Genomic DNA, 13,710 nt, shown 5'->3' with positions numbered 1-13,710 from the left:
GTTAGGTCGTCCTCAGGACGTCCCTGCATGAGCCTCAAAACATCCCAATCAACGCCACATGTCCGGCCTCGGCACGTACTCGGGACGTCCTCAGGAAGCATTCGAGGGTCTTTTCAGTACGCGTTCAGGATATTTTGAAGACCTAGGCATTCACTGCGCCCAGTAAATATATTTTATTTTGTTCACTGAAGTTCACTGTTTTTTGTCCACTAAGTGAGAAATTCAGGTTTAAAACTGCAATATGCACTTACTGCTTGACAGAGCATGCTTTTGAGCCCTGTTGCACAGGGCTCAGTATATGGCCACACGAAATGAAAGCGCAGACCCATAGTGATGCACACAAACCTATTTTATTAATTTCGCTTAATAACGGCGCATGTCAAGGTTGAAAGTAGCATGATAAAGCCAGGAGACCTTCACCGCTTGAAATGTCTTCGTCCGAAAACAGAGAACAGCGAGAGCCCATAGGAGACACTGAAAGAAATGATAAATAGCACATTGTCAATAAACAATTTACGTTCAAACACAGATAAATAACAAACAAAACAGTTTATGCCACATACTGGGAAGCACTGCAGCACAAAATTATTGTACGAAGCACCAAAGCAACCTCTGCTGATTGAATGTTGCTCTTTATGGCATAGTCAATCCACTCAGAAAATTGTTTCTTCCATAACAAATAATCCTTCACTTCCTTAGCCGTGACAAGATTTAGAAAAAAAAAGAAGTACAGCTACATCTACCTTTGAGGCCGAGATAGCGCGATATTTGCCGCCAGCCAGTGCTAAAGCCTCAGACTGCTTGGGTGTTTGCAACAATGCTCTTGTCGGTAAAAGCAGCGTGGAAAGGCAGTTGTGGTAGCGGAGAGGCTGAGAGGGCCGTTGAACCATGGAGAAGCGACCGCCAGAAACACTGAAATCATCACTTTGAAACTGTCCACGATCGCGACCAAGCACAAAATGTCACAAACCTATGGCAATAGCTTTGGTGATATTATGTTCTACAGGCAAAGCGACATCGCGATTTCCAGCATCCGTTCCATCCGACACAAAGAGCTCCACGGCAAAGTCGCGCGAAGCAGTCTGATTCACAATGTAATTAATGAAGGTCCTGTCCACGCTGTTCGCTAAGTGAAAACGTGCTAATGCGTCCATTTCTTCCCCGCACAAATCTACGTTCCGCTTTCTGCCACCCCGAAAAACAGGAGACTTACCGCTGTCCGCTACCATGTTTTTCTTCAATGCTGCGCTTGGCTTGGACTGGTTTGGCTTGACTTTTCAAATCAAAAGTGCTAATGTGGCCCCAAGGAAAGTAAATGGGGTGGCTTGGTTGCTGACATCATCCTTCCTCCGTGGAACGGGATACCTTGCTGGTTAACTCTCCCACAACTGTTATCGCTCGCGGGTACTCAAAGCAATACAAGTTGCAAAAAAAAAATGGTTCCATCAAACACAGTCGTAAGGCATCAAGACCAGTTGATCAGAGTTTAAGTCCACTTAAAAAAGAAAAAAAATATATAATAATCGAGCTCGATGATCGTAATAACGACCTCACATGAAGTATAGCCCCTAATTTTTCGTTCATCAACCGAAATAATCGTAAAAATTTCAATTTCATGGTCTCTTCTCACATAAAACTCAATGTCCTCAAAAGGTCCTGCAGTGGACGTTCTTTGGACAATCAGACGACATCCTTAAAAAGTCCTGCAGAAGTTGTTTTCAGGATGAACCAGTGAATGCCGTCCCGAGGACGTACCGAGGACATCGTAAAAACTGCGAGGACGTTTGTACCACTTGAGGACGTCCTGAGGACGTCGAGTGTTGTCTGGGGATGTTCAATTCGGCGAGAAAAATTTGGGCCGGCATTTCAGATGCTAAGTTCACGTAGACAAAGCTTACTTTCTTGAGTTGAATGAGTAATTTTAACTCATGCGAGGCGAACTAATGAGGGAAGCAATGTGCGACACCTCAACACCACGGTCCACCAGGTTGTGTCCCTCAACGTGCGACAGGAGGCGTTGTAAAGCCTTAGGCCTAATGCGTCGCTACTTTGACAACAACCGGCAACCAAAAAAAAAAAAAAAAGAACATCACCCAAAATGGGCACAACAGGCAGCCGCGAGGAGACATTAGCTCTGTGGGGTGGTTGTTCCCCGCTCGGTGCACACAGCATCCAAGTTGACGGCGCCCATTGTCCCAGACAGTGTCGGAGTGCCCGGTGCCAGGCCGCAATACCAGTCAGCCCGTAGCGGCACCCCTGGCCCGCGGCCACCCGGCTCCATGAGCCACGACTTCCGAAGTCAAAGAGATAGAAGAAGCTATTTACATAAGAAATTCGGACCACCCACGAGGCTTCCGTACTCATTTGCTTCAGGCTTGCCAATGCTCAGGCTTGCTAAGGCGCTAGGCCTCGCTTTCCCAAGATGCAGACCACGTGGCTATCGTACCGGTGAGTGTACTTCAAAACACTCACGAAAAGGCTTAGCATGTTGAAAAGTTCAAACACGCTACAGCAACCGTCGCCTTGCTCAAGAAAGCACGCCACTGACGCTAGCGATCAAAATCCACGTTAGGAATACGCTTCGGTTCAAAGAAAGGTTGTCTCGAACCGAGCAAAACTCAAAATTATCGTCCGATGTCCCAAGAGCCTCCTGTTGGGCGCCAGATGTTGGGTCTCACACGTGTTCTTGGGACAGTTTCTGCTTTGAACCAATAAAATGCAGGTGCACATTGAATTAAAGGGCGTTTTAGAATTGGGGCACAAACTGCCGATGAATCGTGATCTCGTTTGGTGTTTTTTTTCTGCTTCTTGTTTAGTTCGACTGACTTATATAATTATAATTAGACCAATTTCGCTGGCGCCATCAGGGTCGAGTTAAATGAAATTGACTGTACTTGAGCCCATGTGTGATACGCAAAGCACTTTTTGCTTAGGCCAAGACTGGCGCCAATAGGTCAATAACTCTTCCATCCTTGAGTGCTCTAAAGGAAATGTGTTGTCACTGCTGTGACAAGGCTGGTCAAAATACTTGTAAGTTGTATCTTAGATAAAAATTAGATACCAACATAAGCCAGATACAAAAAACTAACTGGTAGTCTGCATGCAGCATGTATGGTTGACTGCAGGAGAAGTGCTGCCCTGTGGCACATGCTTGCTTCCTTCGCCCTCATTTAGTACATATGTGTGCATGCACTGCCATTCACTTAGAGTGTTACACTGTTAGCCTTTTGTGCTGAAGCAGTACGTGTGTGCTGACACTGTTGGAGAGCTGGGAAAATGCACTGTGCTGGTTCCAAGAAAGCACCCACACACTTTGTAAGCATGGAACAGGAGTTAGTGAAGCAGGAATGAGTGGGCAATGCACAAGAAGCCTGGCCATGTGGCATTGGAGCTGTGCATTCCCAGGAGTGTGGCTTCACTGCTATGCAGGTTCAGACCAGTATCTGTCAGCATCCGACCACTCGGATGAGGAGGACTGGGGCCATGCATTGGATGTGCCGGGTTTTGACGACAACGTGTCGGCCAGCAACACGATCAACTCGTTGCTGCGTTTTGTGCTGGGTGAGGTGGCCCTGAACTTGGCCCGCTCGAGTGACCAGGCGGACAAGCCGTATCTGATGCTGCGCCTGGAAAAGCTCTGCGCCGATGCTGCACTCATGGAATATGGACCTGCGTTCCAGGCCAGCATTAGTGGCATCTACCTAGTTGACAAGCTTCACATTGGTGAGTGCTCACTCCTATGGCCGCCACTTGCGAGAAGCTGTACTTTCTGTCCATTGCTTTCAGGGACATTACTTTCAGCCATTTGGTGAGCCAGTGGACATTGCTCCTATCAGGCATTTTAAATACTTTTAAAGTAAAGGATACTTTTCTTTAAATCATCATGGTTACCATGCAGTGTTGCACATTTGGATGAAATGCTCGAGGCATGTACAGTCAGATTGCTTTTTTTAGCGGCAGAAGTGATAAGACCTTTTCCTTTACTGTCGAAACCTTGTTTACAAGTTCTGCTATCATTTCTTCAAGCACCCTTTTGTGTGACTGAATGGAAAGAATTTCTTCAAGAATCTCAACTCGCTTGTGCCACACAAATAGTAGTGTCATAATGCCTGTAAATAGTTCTTTTTCTTGAGCATATGTCAGAGACCACCGATATTCCTTGACATCACCGGAAAATGGACATTTTTTTTATGGCATGCGTAAACTAGTTAATTCACTTGTCTTCAGTGTACAAAGCATGAGGTGACGCATTGCAGAGAACTAAACCCACTGCTTTCTACTGGCATCATTCTGCTGTTGGGGGGGTGCATGACCCTCACGTGTCCCCTGCTGTTGTTTTCCCCGCATGGCTCTTAATTGCTTATTCTGTAATCCGACTTGTCTGTGTTGCTAAGAGCCGGCGGCAGTCGGTATGGTAGCGGATTAGTGTGAGAGATGGCGCGAGTGTTGTGCTGCTAACGCCACCTAACGGCAAGGTTACTCGGGCATAAAAGGAAGGAGGCTGTTCCTCTTTGGCTTGGGATTGGTGAGCGGCGTGGAATGTTCTGCGCATGCACCAACACGCTCTCTGCAAGACCCATCTCGCGAGGCTTCGGAGCGGGGCACCGGAATAGACAAACACAATCGTTCCAGTGCACTATCGTTCGTGTGACCATACATGCGAATGACTAGGTTTTGGTGTCAAGCATGAGAGCGAACATATTCGGTCGCTCTCATGCAGATGGGTCGCGATTTGTCGCGCGCCCATCTGAGTGTCCTATGGGTAGTAATTCAGCTTACAGGATAGTGTATGAAAGGGCAATATAAATGCCCTTTTGATTGTTTGCACTACTGTGTGGTTGTTCCTTTGTTCCAAGAGCATGTTTGAGAAACCACAGTATATATATTTATTTACGCTCAAAGTGAGTTGAAAAATGCCTTCTTAGTTGAAAGGTACAATTTCTAGCCGTTGCAAGCCGTCCACATCGCGTTTGAACCGGAGTCGATTTCGTTCAGCACATCTTAATTAGAACTAGCACAGCCGACAAGTTTGCACTACTGGCATAATCCCCGCACTGTCCCCGCACTAAGCATTGTCCAGAAATCTTGCCATCAAACCATGCCTACTGATTGGTGTGGTCTCTTGTAACTCTCATACTGGGAATACAACTGCATAGCCAGCAGTTGAAGCTCTAGTGTAAGCTGCTTATGAATGCCTGAGAAGCACAGCATGGTGGTGAAAAATTTTCATTGCTCAGCTTGAGACCATAACTTGCATGCAACCAGAGGACGAATAAAGTGTGGCTTTTAAGCCCATGGCACGCTGAGTAGACAGTAGAATGAGTTTTATGGTACAGAAAGGCAGGTGTAAAGAAAGTTTCCTTCTTTTTTGAGAAAATATTTGGGAAATAAATGCAAATTTAAAATATCAAGTGAATGAATGCTGGGAGCAGCATTAGAGTTTGCACTCAAGTGTCAGTTAATTTTTGCGTTTTTTTAGGAATGAAATAAATCCTAGCACCAGGTTTTGGTGGATTTTTTGCAGGCCCCACTGGTGAATACCTTGAGCTCCTGACGTCTGAAGCTGCTAAGGACATGGTCTCCGTTCTTTACCGCAAGGCATGTGCCTGATCATTGGTAATGCTTTGCATCCACTCAATGGCCATCCATTGCAGGTCAAAGCGAGCTGCCCAGAGTTCAAGTCGGACTTCCACCAGGTGGAGCACTCGGCTGTGGTCGACTTCGCCTCGGTCATTGTTACATTCCATCGAGAGGCACTGCTCACGCTGGGCCGATACCTGCTCTATGTATATCAAAAGTATGTGCATGCTGCCACATATTTAGCCAGAATACGTGTGCCTCACCCGTTGCCAAGCAGTGCTGCTAAATGGCCTTGATGGAGCATCCTGATTTTGCTTACAATGCAAGGTAACAACACGGGCAGTGTCGACTTCTAACTGATTTTATTACAGACAAGGTCTTCTTAGCTGGCTTCATACGGATTTGGAGCATATGGGATCTGGGTATCTTGTAACCACACTTGTACAAGAATTTCACAGTTTCGCCATAAGGGCAAAGCAATGAATGCGATACCAACTTGTTAGAATATTACACGAATTGTAAGACTCGTAGCTGTTGTGGCAGTATGAATTGAAGTAAAAACAAACTAAGTAAAAACAAGCTGTTGTGCTAGGGGTCCTCTGTTTGAATCCTGCCATGAGGCAATTTGATTCATCTTTATTAATTAAAGCCGTCTTTCTTAGCGACTTTACCACCACTTTTCCATATCGGGTATGTTTCAAATCTCTTTCCGGGGCCGAAAATAGTGCACAGCCATGCCAATAAAATTACATCATTATCAGATTTGAGCTCTGTTATTGCGTCGACTACCGCCACTTAAACAAGGTAACGCGCAAGGACGTCTACCCTTTGCCACGGATCGATGACGCTCTCAACTGTCTACACGGCTCTGCCTACTTTTCTTCTATCGACCTGAGGTCAGGCTACTGGCAGATCTCCATCGATGATCAAGACCATGAAAAGACCGCATTTGTTACGGCCGATGGATTTTACCAGTTTAAGGTAATGCCCTTTGGACTGTGTAATGCCCCAGCCACATTTGAAAGGATGATGGTCTCTCTCCTCCATGGATGCAAATGGTCAACTTGCCTCTGTTACCTTTACGATGCCATCGTGTTCTCACCAACATTTGACAGTCGCCTTAGCTGCTTGTCGGCAGTTCTTGGAAGTTTTCAGGCGAGCAGGCCTTCAGCTTAACTCTGCCAAATGCCATTTTGGCCGCTGCGAAATGACTGTGCTTGGCCACCTTGTGAGTGCTGAAGGCGTGCAACCTGACCCAGAAAAAAGTTGTGTTGTCAAAGACTTCCCTATGCCACGTTCCACTAAAGACGTACGCAGCTTTGTCGGCTTGTGCTCTTATTTTCAACGTTTTGTCAAGAACTTCGCCGACGTTGCCCGTCCACTCACGCAACTCTTGAAGAAGGAAACGTCATTTTCTTGGGGTCCTGAACAGGCCACTGCGTTTCACACGCTCACGACGTTACTTACGTCACCACCCATCTTGGCCCATTTTGAACCGTCAGCCCCTACTAAAATTCACACCGACACCAGTGGACATGGCATCGGCGCTGTTCTCGCCCAGCAGCAACAAGGACGCGACCGCGTCATCGCCTATGCGAGTCGCATTCTTTCCTCTTCAGAGCGCAAATTTTCGATCACTGAGCGCGAGTGCCTCGCGTTCAGTTTCGACCATACTTGTTTGTCCGCACCTTTTCGGTCATCACAGACCACCATGCGCTTTGCTGGTTGTCTTCCCTCAAAGATCCGACTGGACGAATTGGTCGCTGGGCACTGAAACTGCAAGAATACAGCTTTGACGTCACTTACAAGTCTGGCAGACGGCACCAGGATGCGGACTGCCTATCCCGTCATCCAGTGGACCCTCCCGACTTGTCAGCGCACGATTTCTGACATACGCAGCAAACAGCTCAGCGATGCCAATTTGCGGTCAATTATGCGCCGTCTACGCTCTCATCACTGTGCCCCGTCCCTACAATTATTCGTGCTTTGTGACGGCAGCTTATACAGATGCAACACCAGCTCCGATGGCCCAGAGCTTCTACTGGTTGTTCCCGAAACCCTCTGTTCCACTGTCCTCGAACAGCTTCATGACGCCCCAATCGCTGGACATCACGGCGCAACTCGCACGTACGATCGCGTTCGGCATCGGTTCTTCTGGCCAGGCCTCCACCGCTCTGTGCGCTGATACGTTGCTGCTTGTGAGTCCTGCCAGCGTCACAAGCATCCATCCTTCTTACCAGCCGGTCCTCTTCAGCCCTGGGGTCCCGTTCTACCACATTGGCCTTGATCTCATCGGCCACGTCCAACATCTCTGACTGGGAACAAGTGGATTGCCGTCGCTACGGACTACGCGACACGCTATACTATCACGCGGGCACCCCCGACAAGCTGTGCCACTGGTGTTGCGAAATTTCTACATTACGACGTTATTCTTCACCACAGCACTCCTTGACAGCTGCTGACCGGCCGTGATCGCTTCTTTCTGTCCAAAGTCGTCGACGACATTCTTCGTTCGTATTCCATCTATCACAAGCTAACCACCGCCTACCATCCGCAAATCAATGGGCTTACTGAGCACCTCAACCGCACACTGACCACAATGCTCTCCATGTACCTTTCCTCAGACCACTGTGATTGGGACAGCACCTTGCCTTATGTGACATTCGCCTGCAACTTATCACGCCATGACACCGCTGCCTTTTCCCCCTTTTATCTTTTGTTTGGCTGCCATCCCACATTACCCTTCGAGACTCTATTACCATCACCTGTGCACCCTGTTGCCGACTACGCCCGCGATGCAGCTTCTTGCGCTGCAATGGCTCGCCACATGGCACGGGATCGTCTTTATGCCTCCCAGCTGTCCCCAGAAGGCCCGCTACGATAGCCATCACAGAGTCGTTAATTACTCTCCGGGCTCTTTGGTCCTTCTCTGGACGCCGTGCCACCACGTTGGCTTGTCATCAAAGCTTCTTTCCCGATACTCCGGGCCTTACAAGGTCCTATGCCAGATCACTGACGTCATGTACGAGATCACTCCATTGGACAGTAAATCATCTGCCGCGTCCACCACTGACATCGTGCACGTCTCCCGCCTTAAGCCTTATGTTGCCGGACACGATCCTACTGCTCCTCAAGCACCTAGACAGTGCTCTCGACTGCGGGGGTTCTATGTTACGCGCTATGCCGAACATGGAAGAAGGCGCCAGAAAGACGGTGAAGACAACGATCTGAGCCGTGCTCGTGTTGGTGTTCTGCCATCTTGCCTGCAGCTGTCTCTCTCTGTATATATCTTGTAAATATAATTTTCCTATCCCTTTTTGCTACTCTCATCCCCGTGGCAATATTCCTACGAGGGGCTGCAGTAGCGAACGATGATGACAGTACTTATTAAGACGACGATCGTCGATAGTCGCGTGCACGGGCTTCATCTTATATGCCTGCCTTCTGCCCGTTGTATATATATCATAAATATATTGTCAAGCGTCTTTCTCCTCGTAACATTTTGGTGGAGGTCCGGGTTTTTCAAGTATCAGGACAGGTTTACGCTGCGGACGCTCCTTGGCCGCATCTACAACGCCAGCCCAAGGCAGGGACGAGAATGCTTCAGGCATGCCACCAACCGTGCCCCATCCAACCGCCGCCAACTGCCCCGTCGTTTTCACACAACCGCGTGACCCAGGTACCTTTTCCGGCTCTGACAACACCGACGTCGAAGATTGGCTTCAACTGTACAAACGAGTGAGCACTAGCAAAAACTGGGACCCGACTCTGATGCTAGCGAACATCATATTTTACCTGGCGGGCATGGCACAAATGTGGTTTCTGAACCACGAATAGGAAATTACGAGCTGGGAGGTATGTAAACAAAAGCCCATCGGACGCTGTCCTGCTGCGCAGAAAGAACTTGCATGCTGCGTTCAGACTTGCACCGAGTCGTATGTGACGTACATTCGGGACGTGCTCGCGCTTTGTTGCAAAGTCGATGACAAGATGCCAGAAGCGGAAAAGGTTGCGCATATCCTAAAAGGTCACGCGGATGATACGTTTACACTCCTGGTTTTTAACAACTCCTCCACAGACGTCATCAGTGAATGCTAATGCTTTGAAGAAGCAAAAAGTCGCCACATTATTCCGAACTTTACCCGTCTTGCGAACATGGCTGCGATGTCTACCTGGGAGAACCTTCGTCTCCCACCCTTTCCACCCGTTCTTGCTGCATCTGACAATATTGTGCACATCATTCGCCGCCAGATTGAAGCTGCCTCCCTAGTTCCCCTTCAGGTGCGTACCCCCAATAATTCCCATGCCATCATTTCCCTTATCCAGGCCGTTGTATGTCAAAAACTAGCAAACGCAGTATTACCAACGCTTTGCCCAGTCAACGGACCCGACTACCGCCCACCCGCAGCACCTGAGCTATCCAGAAGTCCATACATTCGCCCTCGTTATCAGAATTCTGCAGAATGGCACACTTCCGATGACTGGCCCATCTGCTTCTGTTGTGGACGCGTTGGACACATTTCCCACCATTGTCGCAGTGCTTGGAACTTGTAGCCTTGGCCGAGCTGTCGAAACATTCGACGTCCAGGTGGTAGTTCCCGAGTGCCAGTGCACAATGAAGACGACAGCGCTCCTCCATCATGGCCAGCACCATCTAACCGTTACCCTTCGCCATCCCGACAACCGGGGCGCTCACCACTGCATCGACGCTCTCTTTCTCCCTCATACTCCCGCCACTCATCGGAAAACTGAAGGGCGCAGCTCCGAGAGGTGAGCCTGCCACGACGACCCGACCCACAGTTCCTCTGCCCACACTACCTGGACATCACAACCTCATCAACGTAGACATGGACGGTACAGCTGTCATCTCACTCATTGACACCGGCGCCACATATCGGTCATGAACTCAAACCTCTGTCCTTGTCTGAAGAAAGTTCTTACCCCAGCTCCGATTGCTGCAGTTCGCGTAGCCTCATGCTGTGACTCCGGCTGTTTCTGGGTTGTGTACTGCCCGTGTGACTGTTGCCGGACGCCACACTTCAGTTTTGTTTCATGTCTTGGATCAGTGCCCACATGCAATCATCTTAGGATTTGATTTTCTCTTGGCACATTTGGCTCTTATTGACTGCTCTGCAGGTGTTGTCCAGATAGCCTTACCTCATACCGTTGAGCCTTCTGATCCTGCGCCATGTCGGCTGTGTTCGGCCGATTACATTCGCCTACCACATCTAGCCGTGACGTACATCGACGTCTCTCCTGATCCCCCTGTGGATGACGGCGATTACATCGTGTCGCCCAATGCTACCGTCCCCTGTTCGCAGAATGTCATGTTCCCACACTTGGTCATCAGTATAAAGGGCAATGCCTCTTGTCTCCCTATTGTGAATTTAGGACTATGCCCTCAAGTGATACCCCAGGTTATCTCTCTTGCAACCCTAGCTCCAGCCTGCGACTATCATGTTTCCGTGTTAACTGATCCTGCACTGCCTCCTGCCGCTATTGATTCTGACCCCACGATGTTAGATAACATAACAAAGATGATCGCCACTGACCTTCTGGCCGAACACGTCGACGAGCTTTGTTGCCTGCTCATGTCATACTAGGATATTTTTTATCTCAATGGCCATCCACTGGGCCAAACAACAGTTGTAAAGCTTCGGATTCACACCGGCGATGCCAAACCCATACACCTACGTCCCTATCGTGTCTCCTCCGCTGAGCACCAAGTTATACAAAAGGAAGTTGACAAAATGCTTGCCCGTGATATCACCGAACTTTCTTCGAGCCCATGAGCATCTCCTGTCGTGCTCGTTATAAAGGAGGACAACAGCTGGCACTTCTGTATCGACTATCGGAATCTTAACCAAGTAACAAAAAAGGACGTGTACCCCTTACCTTGGATACATGACGTACTTGACTGTCTCAGTGGCTCCCAGTATTTTTCGTCGATAGACCTTCGTTCCGGGTATTGGCAAATTGTAGTTGACGACATGGATCGCAAAAAGACGGCGTTTATTCCACCTGATGGGCTCTATCAGTTTAAGGTGATGCCATTCGGGTTATGCAATGCTTTCGCTACGTTCGAACGAATGATGGATGCCCTCCTTCACGGCTTAAACTGGTCAATCTGCTTGTGCTACCTCGATGATGTCATTGTCTTTTCGCCAGCATTTAACACACACCTTGAGCGTCTCTCGACAGTTCTTTCAGTGTTCTGCAAGGCGAGACTTCAGCTCAATTCGACGAAATGTCACTTCGGCAGCCGGCAACTCATTGTGCTCGGACACCTCGTCGACTCTTCTGGTGTTTGTCTTGATCCGGAGAAAGTTCGCGCAGTCAAGGATTTCCTTGTGCCGACCTGCACAAACAACGTTCGAAGCTTCGTAGGCCTCTGCTCCTACTTTCGCACATTCGTGCAAAATTTTGCTGACATTGCAAGCGCTCTAACGGAACTTCTTAAGAAAGACGCGACTTTTGTCTAGGGTCCCAAACAAGCTAGTGCACTCGCTGGGCTAATGATGCAACTCACATTGCTACTGATTCTTGGCCTCTTTGACGTGTCCGCTCCAATGGAAGTTCACACTGACGCCAGCAGCCACGGTATCAGCGCTGTTTTGGCACAATGACAGCATGGTTGCGACCCCGTCATTGCGCATGCTAGTCATCTTCTGTCACCAGCCGAACGCGATTACTCGATCACCAAACGTGAATGCCTTGCCCTTGTTTAGGCAGAGTAGTAAGTGGTTCGTGGGGAGAGGGAAAGGTTGGCGCTATCTTCTGCAGCCCTTGAGGGAGCACGGCTCAGCGCCAATTTAGGCAAAGGGTAAATTTCGCCCCTACCTTTGGGGGGAGTACACGCACCCATCTTCTCCCGTGAACTTCCGTCGTCGCATGTGAACGTTTCAGACGTATCGGGAGCCGGCGCAGACACGAGAGAGAGGCACTTCTCCCTCTTCCGGTTCTCGCTCGCCTCTCGCGACGCGCATACCCTCGCAGGAAAGGAAACGTATCCGACGGGCGAGGAGGCAATTCTCCTTGCGAAAGGTAAAGAGAGATAAAAGAGCCCCACCGGAGGAGACCGGCTCTCTGGCGTCCCTACCTCTAACCTGCCGGAACGGATTTTACCTGCTGCAACCCGTGAGTGACCTCGTTTGCATGACTATCACACGCAATGAGGCAAGCCTATTTATTACTTATTATACAAAGTGGACTTCCCTCTGCAAGTGTGCCTTATTGCCCGCAGCAATAAACATTGTTGAGTTGACTCGCTCGTTGGCTTATTCACCCAAACCCTACGTTGCTGCGATTGCACGCGCTACTGGTTGGAGAGTACCCCACAACCTGTATGGACTGCCTTTCATGGTTTTCACCGATTGCTACGCCCTATGCTGGCTTTCATCCTTAAAAGATCCAGCTGGGCGTCTTCGTCGGTGGGCTCTACGGCTCCATGCATACTCTTACACAGTGGTGTATTAGACAGGCCGGCTCCATGAGGACGCTGATTGCTTGTCACATCATCCAGTAGACCCACTAGACCTTCCCGAGACCGGCGAGTCAACTTGCGTCCTCGCGCTTACCGCGTTTGGTGACATCGCCGATGAGCAACGACGTGACCCTTACCCGAGAGACATCATTCTCAGCCTGACGGACCTGACAAGTTCCCTCTCTGTGCGTATGTTTGTGCTGAAAGATGGCATATTGTACCATTATAACATGCACCCTGATGGCCCTGAACTGCTGCTGGTCATTCACAAGCATATGCGGGAGACTGTACTCGCACAATTGCATAATGTTCCTACTGCTGGCCATCTGGGAGTCTCAAAGACATATGACCGTATTCGGCATCATTTCTTTTTGCCCGGTATTTACCGCTCTGTGTGCTGTTACATTGCCTCCTGTAAATTTTATCAGCACCGTAATAAACCAGCAGCCCTACCAGCTGGCTATCTTCAGCCCATTGAAGTACCATCTGAGCCATTCTTTCGGGTTGGTCTTAATCTTCTTGGCACTTTTCCCCTATCGCTTAGCGGGAACAAGTGGATAGCAGTTGCTATGGACTGCACCACCTGGTACGCGATCACGCGGGCTCTCTCTACCAGTTGTGCAACCGACGACGCTGACGTCCTTCTC

The 13,710-nt window shown here is 49.1% G+C and overlaps 1 protein-coding gene and 1 long non-coding RNA gene across 2 annotated transcripts in view; one reads left to right on the top strand and one right to left on the bottom strand.

The window, feature by feature from the left end:
* The window catches only part of LOC119460513 (intermembrane lipid transfer protein VPS13A), a 1,139,096-nt gene that overhangs the window by 237,385 nt on the left and 888,001 nt on the right, over window positions 1–13,710 (top strand). Inside the window, exons 23-25 of the mRNA XM_037721434.2 lie at window positions 3,430–3,723; window positions 5,525–5,598; window positions 5,655–5,797. Coding sequence (XP_037577362.2) covers window positions 3,430–3,723; window positions 5,525–5,598; window positions 5,655–5,797 — 511 coding nt within the window. The remainder of the gene's footprint in view (window positions 1–3,429; window positions 3,724–5,524; window positions 5,599–5,654; window positions 5,798–13,710) is intronic.
* Window positions 1–13,710, bottom strand: part of LOC125947490 (uncharacterized) — a 409,960-nt gene that overhangs the window by 161,013 nt on the left and 235,237 nt on the right. The gene's annotated exons all lie outside the window — the stretch shown is intronic.

Source organism: Dermacentor silvarum, chromosome 8, assembly GCF_013339745.2.
Source record: "Dermacentor silvarum isolate Dsil-2018 chromosome 8, BIME_Dsil_1.4, whole genome shotgun sequence".
In the NCBI taxonomy this organism is placed as follows: domain Eukaryota; kingdom Metazoa; phylum Arthropoda; class Arachnida; order Ixodida; family Ixodidae; genus Dermacentor; species Dermacentor silvarum.
Note: the sequence above shows the minus strand (reverse complement) of the source record. Positions and strands in the feature narration are given on the sequence as shown.